This window comes from Anas platyrhynchos, chromosome 3, assembly GCF_047663525.1.
Source record: "Anas platyrhynchos isolate ZD024472 breed Pekin duck chromosome 3, IASCAAS_PekinDuck_T2T, whole genome shotgun sequence".
Classification (NCBI taxonomy): domain Eukaryota; kingdom Metazoa; phylum Chordata; class Aves; order Anseriformes; family Anatidae; genus Anas; species Anas platyrhynchos.
In genome coordinates, this window is record NC_092589.1 from 64,173,247 (window position 1) to 64,194,154 (window position 20,908).

The 20,908-nt window shown below is 35.4% G+C and overlaps 1 protein-coding gene across 9 annotated transcripts in view; it reads right to left on the minus strand.

Moving 5' to 3' along the window:
- The window catches only part of LAMA2 (laminin subunit alpha 2), a 401,748-nt gene that overhangs the window by 278,577 nt on the left and 102,263 nt on the right, over nucleotides 1–20,908 (minus strand). For 8 of the 9 annotated variants that reach the window (XM_072036025.1, XM_072036022.1, XM_072036019.1 and 5 more), the window contains exons 2-3: nucleotides 10,020–10,190; nucleotides 5,101–5,213 (exon numbers count right to left, since the gene is read on the minus strand). In XM_072036025.1, the coding sequence (XP_071892126.1) occupies nucleotides 5,101–5,213; nucleotides 10,020–10,110 (204 nt within the window). In that variant the 5' untranslated portion in view covers nucleotides 10,111–10,190. Of the gene's footprint in view, nucleotides 1–5,100; nucleotides 5,214–6,131; nucleotides 6,166–10,019; nucleotides 10,191–20,908 lie in introns of those variants that run through there. The other variant, XM_072036023.1, reaches the window with a different exon arrangement.

The window sequence follows — 20,908 nt, forward strand, 5'->3', positions numbered from 1 at the left end:
TTGCAATTCTTTTCCTCTTCCTAATATTATTCTTTTTCAAGATAGATGATATCTACGTACTTGTCTGCACGTGTACGTATATTTGTACTCATGGATACTGAAGTGAATCTAATAACAAAGAAATCATCCAAAAAACAAATCTAAACCTTCTAAACACAGAGTTACAAAATAATGAGCTTAGCACATACAGAATATTGCCATCCACTTGTCATAAATGCCTCTCAAAGTGTTTCTGAGAAGTTCAAGCATTCTTCTACTTCCAGATATTCAGTTCTCTATCTAGTTCCAGCAGCACCACTTTCCAAAGCATAACATGTGCCACTCAAACAGTAAAGTCCGAACTTATATTCTAGCAACTGGTGGAATACATTTCAGAAGAAAAGGCAAGTAGTACTGCAGTGATTTCTACATGGAGGCAGAACAGAATTCCTTAGTAACCTTGTTCTCTTCCCATGGAAGGAGGAGTTGAAAAGCAGAGTTGAAGGAGTGGGACACTATCAGTGCTTAAAGAAATGAAAACTGATGAACTGTGGTCTCTTTATAGAGAAAGCAACTATATAGCTTACTCAGTGATTCTTGCTGCAGTACCAGATCTTATGAGGCTCTTAGGAGAGTTAACTACTTTGTTTTTATTTAGAAAAAAAAAAAAAAAAGCCTAGAAAGGATTTCCTGGACACTGAACTATTCCCCCACAATCTCAGACAATGAAGATATACTTATTAAATCCAACAGTTACCACCAGAGCATTAACTCTGTGTCCACCCACCCAGAGTTCATTGATGTCTACGAGTCACATAAAATATTCCTGCACCATTAAAATAAACATGTAAAAAGTGTCTAGTCAGAAAATCAAAACCCATATAAATATGATCCTGGCATAAACATCTTAGCAATACCAAGGATATTGCCAATGTCCTACAGCAGGGTATTTGTTAATGAAAGTATGTATGAAAGATGTATGTAGAAAAAACAGATGGGCTGACCACCTCACCTCAAACTTCCAATTGTTTTCTCTGTGCCAATTTTCTTTAAAGATACTCTACTACTCTTCCACATCACTGAAATCATTGAACCAAATGAGGATTTCAGATAGCATGAATACAAGGAATATATTTGCCCTGGAAATTCAACCATTTCTGTTTTGCAACCTCCCTTTTCTGTACTTCTTGAAAGAGCATAGCTTGTCAACAGAAGGAGCTTCTTTATAAGAGAAGAATTATTTTCTGTCCTGTGAAACACTGCACTCACTGGACCTGAGTTAATTTTGTTGCACTTGAACCCATCAGTCTTAAGGCCAAATCCACAGACCCTATGTAGCCAGCAAAGATGCAGAACACATTCTCTCTGTATATGTGAGTGCTTCACAGATGAAACAACCTAGTGTGCTACATGGCTGTACTGCACAATAAAGTAAAAATACATATATATCTACCCTGCCAAACTCAGCTCCGCAGTTGCAATAACTTGAGTAGCTCAACTCCTCAATTTTAACCTCCATTTAAATTTGTCTGAATGACTCCCATATAAATCTACACTCATATTTTGATCTCTATCCACTTTCTGGGTAAATAGCACTGCAACAATAATTTCAGATGTACAGCTATGAATTATGTTCGAGAATATTCTTGTGAAATAGATAAGATTGTCAAAAGAAGTCTGGAAAACTAAAGGGTTAAGAGCAAATTAGCAAAGAAGCTGAGAACAAAACAGTCTCAAATTTCAACGTGTATTTTTATAATATAAATGGAGTACAATTCAAAGGTAGCTTAGTAAATTAGAAGCCTGGCCTCCATTACATATGAAAGCATTTTTATAAATACTATGTTACACCTCAACTGTCGGGAGAAAGCAAATAAACAACTGCATTTTTCCCAAGCTAACTGAAAATATTTTGACTCCTTCTAAAGTTGAACTGTATGAAGTAAATATTTTTATTAATTATTCTTAACTAGTATACACCATTTTTACATGGCTGTACTGCACAATAAAGTAAAAATATATACATGCAGTCACCCCCAAAAGTCAAGAATTATATAAGTGAAAAAATTGAAATTATTTTCCTGATTTTTTCATGAAATTAAGATTTGCCGAAAGCATTTCATATGCTATCATAATTACTAGTAATAACATACAAACTAATGCATTCCTGTAATTTACAGTCCATTACTTGTAGGTTTGTCATTTGTTATTTCTATGCTACCAAAAGAAGTCAAGCATTTTTGTATTTAAAGCAAGAATTTATCAACACAAACATAGCAATTACTAAATCTCACGTAAGGCAAAAATAAAGAACAGAATTTCTTTTAAGCGAAGTCTCAAAGATATCTGGTGACCTTCAACCATTCACAATGGCTACTATCCATGACATTAGCTGGAAGGGAAATTTCATATTTTACTGACTACTCTAATAAAGTTTACAGTGCTGTTTGTACAAAAGATCCAAACAAGGAAATAAAAACTCCTAATATTCCTCAAAACACCAAGCACTCTCATTTCTTAAGGAAAATTCCAAAAGCCAAGTAAAGTACAACATACTACATTTTGCAGAGCAAAGCTGTTGCTCTGTTCATGTAAGATGGTGAGTAAGCGTGCCTTCCTAATTCTACGTATGCTCCTCACATCATTTAGAGTTAGTCAGATAGTACCGGTAGCACAGGGTCATATCCCACCCCTCTGACATACCCATACTCTGACATGTTCTCTCACATTTCAGCCAGTGCAATTGAATGGGTTTAAGAGAAGGGATCAGCATTAGTCCTGTGAAAGGCCCCACCAAGCTTTCTTGAAACAATAAGCAAGAGAACAAGGGGGAGAGGGGAAAGGAGGAACGGACAACAGGCATGAGCCTTGTCTCACTTAAAAACCATGCAAAACCAAAACAACATTCCCACATCCACCCATCAAAACAAACCCACACAACATGGTGCAGTATTCTCAGATCACTGGTGAAAAACTGGCATACAAAGAAGCCTTTTAAATACATTGGAACAATCTGTACTTTTTCCTCAGTGGAGTCACCAACCCTGCAGTAGCTAGTTTTGAGTATACAATAATAAATAAATAAATAAATAAAAGTTTTAGGAACTGCACACCTTTTGTTTGTTTGTTTTTAAATTTATTATAACAAGCCAGATACTGACACAACAGGGAAAAAAAAAAAAAAAAGGAAAAAAAAAGTAAAGTTCTAGTAAGATCACTAGAGTGTTAATTCAGTCCTAATGTGCTCAAGAGCTACTTATATATAATCGTAGAATATCTGTGTTGGAAGGGACACACAAGGATCATCGAGTCCAAGCATCATCATTCTTAGGTCCCCAAAGGACCACCCAAATAATAATAATAATATCATGTGTCTGAGAGCGTTGTCCAAACACTTCTTGAACTCCATCAGGCTCGGTGCCTTGACCACTGCCCTGGGGAGCCTGTTCCAGTTCCTGACTATATCCAGCCTGAACCTCCCATGTCACAGCTTGAAGCCATTCCCTCAGGTCCTATCACATTAATAGATCAGAACCAACAAAGGCACAATCCCCTTGTACAGGCAAACGAAAATCTGAAATTTTAAAAGACATTTTAAAAATAACTTGATAATGCACAGAAACTTAAACTTCTCTAAAAGAGTTCAGCTCTGTTGAAACGCACATTAAATATTTTTGCAGATACAAGGCCAAGGACACAGATGTAGGATTTTTTTGTTGTCGTGATTATTATTTTTGGCAATACAAATAATAACTCCAAAGCCAAAATGCAAATAATTCTTCCAAGATTCAAAGACTTTTCCAGGTGTGAAGCAGTAAAGAGGCTTCCAAGTACTTCATTGTCAGAAAGTACTTAAAAAAAAAATCACCATCAGATATCATTTGGGTGATAGTTTGTTTTAATGTAATAATCAGCAAAAAATAGAAATCAAGTATTATACTCTTCATTAAGCCTTGCTGAAGTTCTGAGTTCTGGACTAAGTTAAGATTATGATCTCTTAAAACAAAATTTTACATATGCATGACTGCTGATGGCTCCATGCAATACCTTTGGCTTCACTCTTTCTATCAAGCTATGCTTTATTCAAGCCTTTCTAGTGATATTGCTCTCTTTAACTGAAAGTGAATGAGAAAGAAGGGAGATAAGGATAGGCAGGTTCTAAGTGAAGCTGATAAAATACTAACAGTAGACCAAAACAGAAAACCAATCTCATTGAAGAGATGTCAGAGGAAGGGGGAACTGGGAACTGGAATCAGAGAAAGCACCTCCCCTTTTTTCTAAACAGCTGGAAAACTGAGTATGTTTCCTCTGTCTGTGGCTGGCCTATATTTGTCTGCAACTTGAATGAGACCAGAGAAGACTAAAAAAAAAAAAAAAAACAAAACAACAAACAAACAGATTACTTTGTTATCTAGTTAATTGAATGCCAAAATGGTCAAATTTAATAACATGATGAATAGCTTCGGTACCAGGTAATTGTTCTTTATTTATCGTTGCATAATGAAAATAAAATGATTTACCATCAGCTCTCGTATTCACTTTTTTACATTCCTGGAATTTATATAGCATTTCTATAAGCATCAGATAAATTCATTCTGTCTGGCTACAGCTGTCAAGCACAGTCTCAGTAACAAAAGGCAATTTATTTAAAGACTACTTTAGCCAAACACCTCCTTTTACTCTCCAGGCTGTCTCTCAAAATAATCCACTACCTGAGCATGTATCACTAACATAGCTGAAATACTGTTGCAGTGAATAAAACTATATTATTGATACAATAAACAATATTAGTCTAAACATAAATAATGAGTACATGGAACATTCTTTTAATTGACTTTACAGAGCCAAACCAGAAGCTATGTTTGGAAAAAAAGGCTATATTTAATATAATTTTAAATGTGATTTCATAAAAACATATGAAAATTATTTTTAATTTGGTACACAATATTAAAATGAACAGGTCTGTCAGCATTACCCATAAAAATGACAAAAAAAATATTACAAGAGAAGCCAAGAAAGTGTTCATTATATAAAAGCCACACAAAGCAAATAGGAAAATGATCCAGGTGAGATATTGTGCAAGAAATAAAGCCCTTATAAAAACAAACAGAAGCCATCTACCTGTTGGAGGTCCAATGTAATGGTCACGTAATGATATTCAATTCCATTCTGGATACTAGGGCTTTGCCACCAAGTGTTCTTGCCATCAATTGCGTTTGTTATTGGATGTCGTTCTGTTAGAGTAACAGAAATATGTAAATGTATTTAAGAGTAATTCAGATATATAAATGGGTTTAGATCTAAATTCTAGATTCAAATACAACTACAGAACTAACAAGGTAGCACACTAAAAGAAAAAGCAGGAAATATTTTTTTTTTCTTTTGCTCTTGGAGCAGTCTCAGGCTTATCATTACTAGAATATTCATCTAATATTAGCCCCTGAAATTTGGTTAGCATTGCAAAGAGGTTACTTTTAGTACCTAAATAAATACAACTGGAGGCTCTCCTGAGTCTACAGAAAATGTAGGCATCTAAATCAGATGGTGTGAACACTTCCTGCAATCTTTCAAAGTTTTAAGTACTGCAAAGTCATTAAATGTTGCAATAGAAACAACAAATCAGAGTCCTGAGGTCTGGTGTGCAGGGAAAGCAGAGATCACAGTAATTCTGGTACTTGCATTCCTAAGCATATGGCAATAATTCAGGAAATAATTCAGAAATTGTTACAGAGAAGATGATTCATGAATAATTACAGAATATATTTCTCAACAGGAAAATTGTCTGACTCACAAACACATGTACAAAGATAGCTCATTTTTAACATATAAACCATTCAAATCTAAGTCCAAGATGCATTATTTTTCATGCCCACGTTTACTCTGTTGCAGTGTCATAAATAAATCCAAAATAATTGGGATAAAACAATATTTACAGAATGCAATTATTGTTAGAATTCAAGATATTCTAATCTAATGAAATTTAATTACATGGTATTTTAATGTTACTTAGACTGAGAAAAATAGCACTCAACTTTCCAGGTTACTTTTTATGGCCAGTTCATGACTGTCTCCTGTATGAACTTGAGAATACCAAAATCTCAATTTTAAAAGATATGAGGTTCTATCTGATGCATTTTGAAGTCCCTAATTACCTAGAGCAAGTCTGTACATTATGGTGAAAATAACACAAAGGCAATTCAAATATAGTAGGTTTCTTCTATGTGCATTCTGTCAGCAAGAACATAATGAGGTCAGAGAAATCGAACTCCTCTCATTATGGATAAATTTCTAAACTGGCATATTTTGGATATAAAACTAGAATATGTTTCATTACTAGCTCATCCTAGTATTCCAAATAATTAATTCATGAACTGATTAATTTCCTTGTTATTCTAATTATTATTTAAATAAACCAGTAAGATAGACAGTCTTTGTCTCTGTTTTCTTGCTACATCAACCACCTGTGGAGGACAGGAGTACTAGCTCATTAAGGAAAGCCAGAATGTCTGAACATATTTAAAGATACAATTAAAGGGCTTTGTGGGAGTAAGAGAAGGTATAAGCCTGCAAAATTGAAAATGTGAAAATTTTAATTTAAAAATCAAATTATTCAGTGGCATTACTGAGCACCAACATCTGCCAGTTAGGATATACACTACAAGTGGCATTGTTAGCAGCATTATCTTTCTACTGAAGAGAAAAAAGAAAAAAAATAACACCCAAGCCTTACATGTTGTCAATTCTCAGATCTCTGATCATCTTCACAAACTTTGGCTTTAAATGAGTGCTAGCAAAAAATCATTTGTAAATCAAACTCAGAGCTCTTCAGTGATTGTTTCAGAAACCCTCTAATTGGAAATTTTGATGTAAGTCTCTACAGGTGAAACTGGTATAAACATAAATCATGAGAAGGACAGTTGGGAGATGAATCAACAGTTAATTGTAATCACCATTATGAAAGTTTAATCATAATTAATTTGAAAAATGATTAATTGTTGGCATTTTTTTACCTTTTTAAAAAGGATGGGAAAATTATACAGTATTTGAAAAATGGACTGGATTGCAAATGCAGTTCAAGGACCAGTCTCTCTAATGGATGACAAGGATGCGGGGAAACTTACAGACTGAACCCATCAAACTCTCTTCTTTAATTTGGGCTCACATGTGATTAACCAGGGAATCTGCATTCATTTCCTACTACAGTAATTAAGGGGAGGCACTCCAAACTCACACATTTTAGGCATTTAAACTCTGGTTACATTACATGGTTCTCTCATTAATGAGCTAACTTTGTTTAAATAAAGCACTTCCTTCAGCCAAATAAACATTTAAAAACCTTAAAAAGAGATGAGGTTGGCAACAAAAGGCCAGTCATTCTGAAGCTAAACAGTCTCTCAAATTTAGAAAAGGGTAGGAGAGAGGGAAAACATGGATACAAATCATTCAGATGAGGTGTTTAAATATATAAATGGTGACAATGAAGAGGGCTGTATAAACATATGCATCTATAGGTGGAACATGGAGACAAAGCAATACAGTTCTCTTTTATTTATTTATTTATTTATTTATTGGAGTTAAAGTTGATAAAAAAACAATAATTATATGATGTGCACGAATGTCTAAATGCTCTTCTGTAAAGAAAGGACAGAACATATCACACAGTGTTTCTGGCAGTCTAAACGCAGCCAAAAAAAAAGAAATTAATCTTCTGAATGAGACCCGCTACAATAATGTAAAATCATTTCAATGCTTACATTGCTACAATACAAATGCATGATCTTTCCTGAGAAGACAGCATTTACTACAATTAAAGAAGCCACCAAAACTTGAAAAATGACCTTGGGGGAAAAAGTAGGTTGTAACTGTGTTCAGACAATTGAAGTAATCTATAACGGGGCAATTATAATTAGCTTTGTAAATACAAGATAGGGAGCAAGTGGCTAGGTAGTCATTTAGTGAGAAAGCATCTGGGGATTACAATGGCCAACTAGCTAAATATCTCTCAGTGGAATCACACAACCTAAAAGGGGAAATACCTTAATTAGATGTGTAAACAACAATATAATCTGCTTATTCTGAAGGAAACCTGAATCTCTCTGCAGTACTGGTAAGAGCTCAGGTGAATTTTAATACAGATGAAAACCTCTACAGAGAACTGAGAACTGCAGTTTATATAGAGTTCTAGATAATACAACCGATATGGAGAAAGACAGAAAAGGAATAGATTAGTGTAAAAACTGCACAGAGCAATAATAGCAACCCTCAAGTAAGTAAAAAGTCTTCTGCAAAGAAAGTGGAAGTAATCCGTTCCTTGTGTTGGCTGAGGTTACGAAAAACATAACATACTTGAATTTCTGCAGGGAAGATGCAGATTAGCTATTAGGAAAAGACTGTGTAATTGGTAAAATAATTCTAGGAAGGGTGGCCCAGGAAGGAAGTTTCTAAGGAGAGGCTTCTTTCTGGAAAGCTATACCACAGGTTGCTCATCCTGTGTAGAGTTAGCAAGTTAGAAGATAAATTTTTATTTATTTATTTTTTTATTTTTCCTGTAGGTTTAACCACATGCTTAAGTATACTTTGTCATAAGGTATAAATATGTCTAATCTAACTTTTAGAGGTAAACGATTGGAAAAAAAAAAAAAGAAGAGAGATTGTCTTCAGGAAACTTCATGCTTCTGTGTGCCTCTACTAACACCGCATCTATTCCATTAAAAGCTGTATCAAGAGTCTCTACATCCTTTACCGTCTGCAGTGTCAATATGCCCAGAAAAATTTGACCAGGTTAATTTTATTAATGTCTTTCATTGCAAGCTTATATGAAATTAAACTTGTACAATTAAGACAGAAATTCTCTTATTTTTGATCTTCCAAATTATTCATAACTGGTAAGAAACACACATCTCTGAACCTGATGATGGTGAGTTATTTGTGAAAACTGATTTTGCTTGCCAGCATTCTTAAGAAAAAAAAACAACGTTTGTGCAGATCAATTTTAATATTAAAACTTAAGCAATTAAACCAATCAGTTTCATTGTCTAATCTTCTTTTTGCTGGCTCAGTCAAATTAAATTAACTTCAAACTAATAAAAACAAAATAATGGGTTAGTGTCCTGGTTTTGGCTAGGGTAGAGTTAATTTTCCTCCTAGTAGCTGGTATGGTTCTGTATCTTGGATTTAGGCTGAGAATAATGTTGATAACATGTTTTAATTGTTGCAGAGCTGTTTCCACTAAGTCAAGGACTTTTCAGCTTGTCATGCTGGGCAGGCTGAAGGTGCACAAGGAACTGGGAGAGGTCAGAACAAGGACAGCTGACCCAAATTTGCCAAAGGGGTATTCCATATCATATGGAGTCATGCTGAGCAATTAATATGGGGTGGCTGCCCAGGGTGGGGGATACTGGCTGTTTGGGGATAGGCTGGGCATTGCTCAGCAGGTGGTGAGCAATTGCACTGTGAATCATTTGTTTTATACACATTATTATTAGCAGTACTATTATCATTTTTATTTTCCTTTCTTTTCTGTCCTAATAAACTGGCTTTATCTCAACCCACAAGCTTTTACTCTTTTGCAGTTCTCTCCCACTGGGGCGGGGGACGAGGAGCAAATGTGTGGTACTTAGGTGCCAGCCAGATTAAACAGCAACAGTTAGTTAGCCCTAAACTGAAATTTCAGATATTGCTTAGGCTGGCTGAAATGTTCAAATTCTGTATGTAAGTATACAGGAAAGAGTAATTTATTTTTCATTCATGGTCAGCTTATATGAAGAGAAGCCAACAACAGCTGTAGACACTTAGTTTTCCTAAATCTGAACCTCGCTTCTCTCTCCACTTACTCTCTCAATTAAAGCTTCAGTTAGCTAAGTATATGTAACAGATACAGATTTTGAAATACTAAAGGAAGAGATGGGTAACTTAATTTAACAAAGGAAGAGGTAGACATTTCATAGTAATCAGGCCGCTGACACACATCTTTGCTGAGTATCTACAACCACTAGGAAAAAAATCATTTTAAAGGAACAAAATGAAAATGGTGCACGTACGATGTGGGACCCTGCTCCTTTGATCACAAATACGGCACTGAGGGTTCCTTGCAGGCTGTCCAGGAACATGTTCAACAAGTTTGCAGTACATTTCCCGACCCTTTTCTCCACAGGTAGCATTGGTGGTGATGAGAGCATTAGTAGCCAGGTTCAGCACTGCAGGAAACAATCCTGGAAACAAAATAAAATAAAATCATAAACAAAAGTAACAGAGGCAAAAGCAAGGTGAATGTAGCAATACAATCACAAATGAACATAACATCTGTTATGGCATCTAAGCAAAAGGCTTTATTTTCAACAACTATAGAAGTAATGAAGCACAGAAAAGCACCACCGACTTTGGCTTTGCATCCAGAATTTAGAATAAAGCCATTATACTGGTGATTTCCTCTTCATTCCCTTCTAAAATTCAAATTGGTACCCTCTGGTTATGTCTTAAGGAGCAGAATGTCAGAGGAGAAAATACGGTATGGAAACGTAAAAAGGATCATCAAATTGTTTTTTTCATAATCAAACCATTATTTTGACTGCCTACCCAATTGGGCTTTGAATCATTGTACGCAAATACCCATGAAAACTCCCTATTACTCTTCCTTTCTGCTTACATCTCCATGGAGAAGCTTTTCCCTCACAGACTACATCATTTGTGTTACACTCTCTTACTGTTCTGCTTAGGACCTAACAGTCACCCTTGCCATTAGAGAAACTGAGTAATTCATGCAGCAACATGAACAACATCTGCCATGCATGGTTTGCTTCCTCTTCCCCTTTCCTCAAGAAGAGGATAATGTATACAGTATTATATCTTCTACGACAGCGCTGTTGTTATTTTCCTCAGGTGCTCTTGCTGTGTGATATATTATAATTCTCATTCACCACAGCACTTAAACACATGTCTGACTGCTCTGCTGAACTGAGTTTCATGTAGCAGTAAGCTATAAAAATTATAACCCATATGAAGAACCATCGTTAAGGTGGCTTACACTCCCTCCCAATAAATACTGATCAAAATCTTTGAGCCATGATAAAATCGATCTATGGAGACAAACTGATGTGATGGGTTGAATGTATATGTTCACATGAAAATCAATGTTTTGTATCCTTAAAAGCATAATTTGTCATGGCTGGAGGTTAAACCAAAACAACAACAAAATTCTAAGGTATGGATTGAGATCATCTTCAGAATTATATGGTGGAAATTTTCACTGGCCCCAAATGCACTCTTCTGTAATTCATTCAGTTTATAACCCTGTTGTATTATTATTATAGCTTTAAAATAAGTCTTTAATCAAAACTGAATTTGCAATTATTGTACATTGATAAAGATTCCTTTAAAAAGACTCCTTTTCCTCTATAGAGAACACTATTCAAGTGATTCCTTTCAGTCCTTTAACTCCAGTCTCCTGTCTGCAATTAACCTGTGTGCCATTTAATTACCAAGCTTGGGTGGTCACGGTACAGCTGTCCTCTGACACCATGAGTTAGTGACTCTCACGCTCGCTTTAGAACCATATTAAACACCCCACTTGTTCAAGGCAACCAATTAGCTACTAACCTGTGTAATTTGTATAGTCAATCAATAGTTGAGATTTCATTGATTTTGTAGCTTTCTTCTGTACAGATTACAGCCCATTTTCGTCACATCTGAGAATCTATACAGTTGTCCTTATATTTTTATTCAATGCAATCAGTGATATTTGCTGTATTCCTCAATGGGGGCACATGGTAAAAAACAGTGTAAGCATTAGCAGAGTAGATGAATTGTTAATAGCTGTGGAACCTCCTATGTTGACTTACAGTCTCATTATTCTCTTTTTAGACTGTGTAAAGTTAATAGTGTAAAAGACAGTAATCATTTAGTCTTAAAACAGAATCTGGCATTTCGTTTGGAGCAGAGTAGCTTATTTCCTCAAAAGGGAGCCTGCTAAAAGGACTCGATACTACATGAAATGAATTGCAGTACATAAAATCAGGAAAAATATTCCTTCAAAAAATAGTGTAACAGATGAAAAAGAATATGCAAAAGTCCTCCAGAATCACAAAATTATAAAAATATACACATTGTGTGTCTATACACAAATGATATCAATATTATAAATTTTAACTCAAATTTTAATTTGAGACATAGGTAAATATAGAGTACTTAAGAAGCTCATTGGTTAGAATAAAAATTCACTCTCAGGTAGCCTCTTTTATGTGCAGTGTAATTTAGTGCGAAAGTACCATACGTCCTTGTCCATAATCAGTGCAAACACAGGCACCTAAACGAACACTGAAGAGACTGTGTTGAGTGTGCAGTGTTCCACTTCCTGCAGGCTCACAGGAATGGATCTGGCAAGCAGGGAGCAGGAGGTGCACAAAGTCTTCCCACCCCTTAGCCAGTGCTTATGGTTTGGTATTGATAGCACCATAATTTTAACAAGTTAAAAATTACAATTAACAACTACCTAGTTGAACTTTTTTCAAATAGTCTGTGCTTCAAAGAAGCATTAAGAGCATTCATGTTCAGGCCTACACCTTTCCTTGAGGGAGCTGAAGGGAAATTTTCTGCATCTGGTTGATGTTTTGGAATGGGAGAAATAATTCATTTTCCCTTGAGTGGTAGGTGGAATTCACATTCTCTTCCCTTTAAACTTGCATTTCCTACCATGAGATGCCATACATCAAATCTCAGATCACATTTACGTAATTATTAGCTGTTGTAAAATGGCCACATTTACCTAAAGGGGGCATTCCTCTGACACACTTTATTTTTTGAATTGCAAATTATAGATCTGGCAATTTCCAATTAACATCACACACTCAGGATGTAGTCACATGAGCTTACTCAGAAGAGGCAGAAGCAAAACTAGAACTGGGACAACAACAAAATTCTACTCTACCCATTAGGAAAGGATTGTGTCACCTATCAGTTGCTTCCTGTATCATTTTCCTTCTCTGCCAGTCCATAATTTTTCTTAGATGTTCAGAGGAATTCACACTATAGCTGTGGCTGAAGCAAATGCTTTCTGTCAGTCAGAGAAGTGATGCTAAGCTCTGCACTAATTCTGGGACAGTGCTTTGCTGAGCCCAAAATAGGGCTCTGCTTTTAAATAACATTTGATGGGCAAGCCTGATGGAATGGAGGAAGCAATGCTTTTCATATTGCTTTCTAGTAGTTAATATAACACTTTTTTGCAAAACATTCATGAGATTCTAGCAACACAGAAGATGAAAGCATTTGTTGTCCTGAAACCTTTAATTAGGCCACTTGAATTTGAAATAAAAAATGTGAATGTTCATGATGCTATCTTTTTTAGAATTCACATTTATCCAACCATAACCACAGTATGTGAAAGTAGTCAAGAGAGCTCACGACAACTCATTTTAATTTTTAGACAGTTTTGCCTTATTTTTTGTGATGACAATCACACAGAAGAAATATTTTAAAAGTGGTGTACTACTTTTGTGCATCTTAAAAGTCAATTGCTCACTAAATTATAAATTCTATTTAGTTGTCAATATTACCTTGAATTCTACAGCCATCCTGCTATGAAATACTTGCAAAGCATGATCTACTATAATTACAGAAAGATCTCCTTCCTTTATTGCCAAAAACATTTAGTAATCACTTGCTCCAATGCAAAGACTGGGTAAAATAAATCTGAGTCAGAAGCACATTGTCTCTATTTTGTGTAGCTCAAGTGCAAGCAGAGAAATTCCACTCCTTTCAACTGCTAGCTACATTAATCTTCCCTCCTTTGTGTTACTGGAAAAAAAAATAATAAAAAAAAATTCACATCATTTCTACCTTTAAATACCAAAATTCTAGCAATTGCAACAAGTGCAAGAAAAGAGAGAGAAAAGGTTGGTTTGTAATTAGACTTTGGCTTTAACAGCTTGGGCTCAATTTCTGTTTTTCAGCAGATGTCTGTTTCATGAAGAGAAGCACAGTCTCAGATTCCAACTGATGAAATAGGTATAGCCATCTTTCTGTCTTTCTGCTTTACACCTAGGTCTGTGAGCCTGCAACATATTCCACTGAGCTTCTACGGATAGAAGCCTGATAGACGGCTTGTTTAGTGTTGACAGATGATTAATCTATAAAAGGAAAATAACACAAAAACTAAACAAGTTCTTTAAAATAGTGTACCATGCAAGGGCAATCAAAAAAGTTTGCAACTAAAAAAGAAACCTGCTCAACTTTTACAGAATTACTGACGTCTAGCACATGATGCCAACAGAAACACTTTTAGGAAAAAAATAAATTAAAAAAAAGGTAAACTGAACAGCAGTAAATCAGCAGTAATAGGTAGGTGATTTTCACCTACAAACTCCAGTGAAATCAACTTCTGCCTTGCCATTGTACTACTTAAATAAGGCTTGGTACCAAAGCACTAACTAATAATGTCAGTTTTTTAAAAGCTTCCTGGATCAAAGCAGATCTGAATATCTGTTTTAAAGAAAAAAAAAATGGATGCCTGGATCAGTATGATACATTGAGTCTAATGGTAATTAATTTATTTTTAACAGAAACCTCACAAGTCATCCTTTATCAATACCAGAGCTCTCTGTAGAAATTGGCAAGCATAAATGTACATGTATGAGTGATGCACCAAATTCAACATATTTAGATTAAATTCATTTTGACAAGATTCTGCAAGATTCTGCAAAGGCCATTAAAGGAACTAAACTGTCATCACATATGAGGACAACTCAAGAGATAATTATATAAACAAAAACAAACAGAAAAAAAGAAAATGGGAAATAACACTGGAAAACCACAGTGATCTTTGCCTGTTCTGTTCAACAGTTAAAAAAGTAATTTTAAGAAGAAGATTAAAAAGTAATTTTAATTAAAAAGTAATTAAAAAGTAATTTTAAAAGTAAAAAAAAAAAAAAGTAATTTTAAAAAGAAGATAATAAGGTGACAGTTTATTTATGACAGAAGTTTTCACAATAATCAAACTAAGGACAAACTACAAAGAGTTGCAGAAAAAAATCACAGTATGGTCTGTCTAGGCAATAAAATAGCAGATGAAAGTGAGGAATGGAAATTAATACACTGGGGTAAAATATGATAGGCTCTGCACCAGCTATTACCACCCCTGAAAGAGTTATTATGGATATTTCAATGAAAATATTAGCTGAAGGAATAGAAAAAAAGTCATTACATTATTGCATGAATCCATCCATAATGACAACTCAGTAACTGTACAAAATTTCTCAAGTGTCATCTCCAAAAGGATATGGCAGAATTAAAAGGTAAAGAAAGGTATGATGAGATCACAGGTGTGACCTGTAGATTGACTTCTGAACGTGGAAATACATAGTCTGCAAGCCTTCTGCTGGGAAAAGATCTTAATGGAGCTATATATATATATATATATATATATATATATATATATAGCTATATATAGAATCATAAATGGGTTTAGCATGAAAGGGAACAGGGTAAGTTTAGTTAGTAGTACCACAGGGTAAGTTTAGTTAGTAGAAGCAGGAGTGGGTTAAAAAACAATTGGAATAATACATAGAACAAGGTTCCTCTGGGACTGCTAAACCTGAAGGGCTTGGTATGCAACTGTCAGCTCTGAATATCCCTAAATCACTGGTTATTGCAGGTTTTTAGCCATGGAGGCATCACTGTACTCATATTTTCTTTCATGTTTTTCCTAAGTAACTTTTCCTAAACCTTTCCAGCTTCCAAGACTGAACAGAGTCAATGTTGCTGTTCCAATATGTACCTGTAACTGTTTCTTATTAAGGGTTGTGGCACATATACATGTAGCCCCACATCAAGGTCCACTCAAATTGGAATGTAAAGTGTAACCTTGGTTTTGCTAATGAAACCATAATATTTTTGCCAATATTCATTTTTTTACACAAACCACAATCCTCTATACTATTTCCCATTATTACCTTACATTCATAGAGGTCTCATTAATAGCTACTTATCCTACCACTTCTCAGAACATTCTCTGAGACTGTTGATTTCCTTGAAGTTTTCTGAAGAACAGTATTACCTGATTCATTTTCTTATGTTTTCCTGATCCCACAACATACAGGAAAACAAGAGCCCAGTTTCACATGTGTTCTTTTATGTACTTTTCACATTTCTCAACAATGTCCATGCTCATACAAGTTCAATGAGTATCAGTGGAATAAAAACTACCAATCTGATGCCTGGCACCGTGCCCTATTTTGTCATGCCTTATTACTTACCTACTTCTTTGCCAAACTGTCAGATTTTCCACATGCTTTATTGCAGTAGTTGAGATCAGCAGAAGCACACAAGATACACAAGTAGCAGGAACAAAACCTTTTCATAAAGCCTGTCAGTTTTTGAATTCAATCTCACCCTCACTCTCCTCCCAGATAGATTGACCCCAATTTGATTGACCTCTAGAGCACACTGCAAGACCTAGTTGATTTCCCTTGCTGAGAGGGGATGGAAGGATTCTAGTGGGAAATCAAATATATTAACTATATCTCCAGCTGCCGAACAGTGATTACAGGTTCATTATGAAGTGGGGATAGTCACTGGAATAACCTACTTTTAAAATGTGTCAAGAAGCAGCTACAGAAAAGGAGAGGTACTGAAACTAGATGTAAACGCAAACAAAATAATTGCTTTGTACATCATTTTTCCTACCATTTACCACTTCTAACATAATTTTATTTTCTTCTCTTCACATAACCCATGGAAAATTGAAAATCCCATTTGAATCTCATCAGCATCTTGTGTCTACCGAACATCTGGTGGGATACATCTTACTAGAAGGACACTGTGGCAATAGAATGAAAGCAAGAATCACCAAGGAAGAATCAAGACCCAGATTATAACCTCTGTTAGGTTTATGCTACTGCATAGTGACAGCCACCCTGAGTGACAAAAATGAACCATCAATTAGTAACAGTAGATAGCAGATAAGACACCTCTTTTATGTATTTATATATATATAATATATATATTATATGTATTATTATAGATACATGTATATATATATATTATATGGTATATGTATATATATTTATAGACACCTCTGAATGGAAATGACAGAAGAAACTGCTTGAGTGGGGGAGACTGAGAAAGAGAAGAAAATTGGAAGAAGAAAGACCATTGCAATTACACACTGAAATAAGGGTCTATAACCTTTCTTCTTGACAGATAATGGTTGATGTGAAATTTTGCATTCAGTATTATTTAATATCTAGATTGTGGTTACTCAGTGGTAGGATCAGTGCTCCACTTTACTGAGAGAAAAATTAATATAAATAATAGCAGTGTGTGGACACATAAGCAAAATGCTAAGTTGAAAAAAAAAAAAATCAGTATTGTTTCCTAATAGTATTTAAAAAAAAAATCCAAGATAGAATACAAACATGGTTTTACCAGTTTTGGGATTTCTTTGTGTCTTATTAAAGCATCACAACTGAAGAAATATTTTTTGCCTTCAAAGAAAGCTCTTTTAAGACTTGCATAATCATCTCTTCTAAACACCAATATTTGGCAGGGTGTATTTCCTTCAGTCTTCTCAAAATATCCCTAGTCTCTTCAAAGAAGCAAATAAAACAGCCTGCCTAAGTATGTCTAACTTTTCAAGCCAATCTTCCTAGTCTGTGCTTTGAAATGTTCATGCAATCAAGCAGAGCTGTTTGCCACTGAATTTGTACTAAAAAGACAAAAGAGAATATGTCAATTTCTGATGTTCTAAGAAGTGTCACTGGAAAAAGAGATACTTGTCTGTTGCAGCATGAAGCTATGCTAGTGTGTGGGAACACAGTGGGGAGAAAAAACTGGGACAAAACAAAACAAAATGTTGCAGCAAGAATAGTTTCCAGCTGTGCACAACGGGGAATAACTTAATGCACTCTATCCACAATGTAGATGAAGAGTTTTATACAACTGGAAAATAAGTCCAATTTGACGAAATAGCTGTCCAGACACAACAGAGCTTACAGACTGAAGAAAAATGACACTAAGCCCATTTGTCCAGAAGAAAACAAAATCAGAAAATAACTACTTTGGTCCTCATTTATGTCTGTTGCCCCAAGCCATTGTACATTATAGTATTATTACACAGTCATCCTTTTTTGCTTCAAAAGGAAGTGGAAATGTAGTTTGGATGTTCAGTGGTAGAAGTGGCTTGCTTTTACTTTCAGATAGTTTTCTCTCTTCATACTCAGTAACATTACACATAACCTCCTGCATATTTAACTTCAACATAAAAGACAGTATAATACCGTAACCTAAAGAAGCTTGATAACAAAATCAACTATAGCCCTTACAGAGACATCTGAAAAAGAATACATTGATTACATAGCAATATTATGTTGCCTTTCCACAGCTTACACAATTCAAAAATCTTTAGAGACTTTTCTGATTTTAATAGCAAAAAAAAAAAAAAAAAAAAAGAGTGAAAGAAAGACATGTTATTGGCTTTCACCTAACTTATATTGTAAAAGGTATATAAGCAATTTTCTACCTTTGTAAGGAATTTTTATTATTTACTTTTTTTTTCCCTATAGCTGTCACAGAAGGCTGTGTAGCAAAACAGAACTGTAAAAATACTGGTAAAGATGAAATCCTGTCTCCCTGACACGCAAGGCAGAACTCCCATGGAATTGAAAGCACAGAGACTTAATGGGCATCCCATTTTCAAAGGTATTTATATTCCCATTCTGAGTCAAGCACTCACTGATTTTCAAATATCTGTCTGTATTCTGTCACAAATTTAAAAATGCAAAATCCTAGTTGTACAAATTCCTTAACTGTAAAAGGATTGCATTATGCATGATGAAGCAAGAAACAGTCTTCACAGTTAAATACTTGTATTTATCAGCCACATGACCTTCATTAGAACTTCTGTAAAGCAGCAGTTGGGTTCTGGTCAGCCAAGCAGAACTAACAAGAAAAAGTAAAAGGACCTCTGATATATAACATTCATCTACTACAAACAGGGATTATCTACAGTTACATGTCTTCTGTTCTTAGAAAGCACATCAGTTTACAGCTTTCTAAAATTGCATGATATGGCTAAAAACCTGAGCCTTTTCAAGGATAAGCTATCCCAGCACTCTCAACCTCTATTCATAGAACAATTGGTCCAAGTCCTTATTTTCATAGTCATTCATGGTTTTTCATAGAATCATAGATTCATTTAGGTTTAAAAAGACCTAAAAAGTTAAAAGATTATCAATTCCAACTGTCCTACAATTAACCTAGCAAAAATGTTGTTTTGCTCCAAAATATCCATGTACAACCCAGAACTAGATACAGCACTCCAGGTGTGGACACAGAACAGCTCTTCAGGTGTGCTATCACTGCTGATGAGTAGATGAGGAAGGACCATCTCCTTCACCCTGCTGGTGATGCTCCAACTAACACAACCCAGAACACCATTAGTCTTCTTTGCCAACAGAGCACATTGTTGGCTCATGGTCAACTCGTTGTCCACCAGGACCCCCAGGTCCTTCTTTGCAAAGCTGCTTTGCAGCCATTCGGCCCCAGCCTCTACTGGTACATGGGGTTGTTCCTCACCAAGCACAGGACTTTGCAATTCCCTTTGTTGAACTTCATGAGGTTCTTGTTAGCCCATTCCTGCAGCCTGTCCAGGCACCTCAGAATGGCAGCAAAACCATCTGGTGCAACAGCCACCCTGTTCAATTTTCTATTGCCTGCAAACTTGCTGAGGGTGCACATTGACTCATCATCCTGGTCATTAACAATAAGAGTAAACAGCACTTGAATCAGTATTGATCCCTGGGGTACATTGTCAGTGACTAGCCCTCCAGAGGGACTTTATGACATTGATCACAACCATCTGAGTTTGGGCATTCAGTTTTAAATCCACCTTGCCGTCCACTTTTCTAGCCTGTATTTCATTAACTTTTCTATGAGGATGTTATGGAGACAGCATCAAAAGTCTTAAGTTTAAAATAAACAACATCCACTGGTCTCCCCTCATCCATCAGGCCAGTCACCTCATTGTAGAAGGCTATCAGATAGGCTAACTGTGATTTCTCCTCAGTAAATCCATGCTGGTCATAAAACCAACATTTCAACTATATGTACCATTTACATATACCATTTCACAGGTATGTGTTACTTAAACACAGGAAAAAGACCTAATCATAATAGCTAAGTTTGTCTCCTCAGGTAATACTGTAAGTCCTTAAACCTTTGATCCATTCAATTTCAGTACATGTAAAGCACAAAATTAGCAGGATCTAGGCATTCACTGATTGCACTACTGAAGACTGGATGTTAAATGTATTTTTACCTGTGATCCAAAAAATGGATCACAGGAAGTTCTGCACCAATAAGCAAAATAACTTCTTCATGGTGAGGGTGACAGAACACTGGAACAGACTGCCCAAAGAGGTTGTGGAGTCTCCTTCTCTGGAGATATTCAAAGCCTGTCTGGACACCTACCTCTAGGGAACCTGTTTTGGCAGGGGGGTTGGACCCAACGATCTCTTGAGGTCTCTTCCAACCCTTACAATTCTGTGATTCTGTGATTTTACACAGACTCTCCACTTTCCTTTGAGTAGAACAGTTTGTCTTAATTTCATTTCCGTACAGTCAGTATTCTGAGACACAAATTGGCAGAATAACTGAGAAATATTGAAAAAAAAATGCTTAATAGACTACAAATTTAAGTTGTATTTAACCTGTATTGTGCAGTAATACAGATTGCTATTTCCTACACATTGAGTCAATAAACTCTTCAGTTACATATAAGACCATGAAAAAATATTTCAAACATTCTTTGTCAATTTTACTGTGTACTTTTATTCTGGTATATGGAAATAGTTGTTGCACATTAAGTACATTCAATTCCCATAGACTTTGTTACAAAAGGGCTAAAAATGCTTTTATTTATAACACTGTGATAGTGTATTTA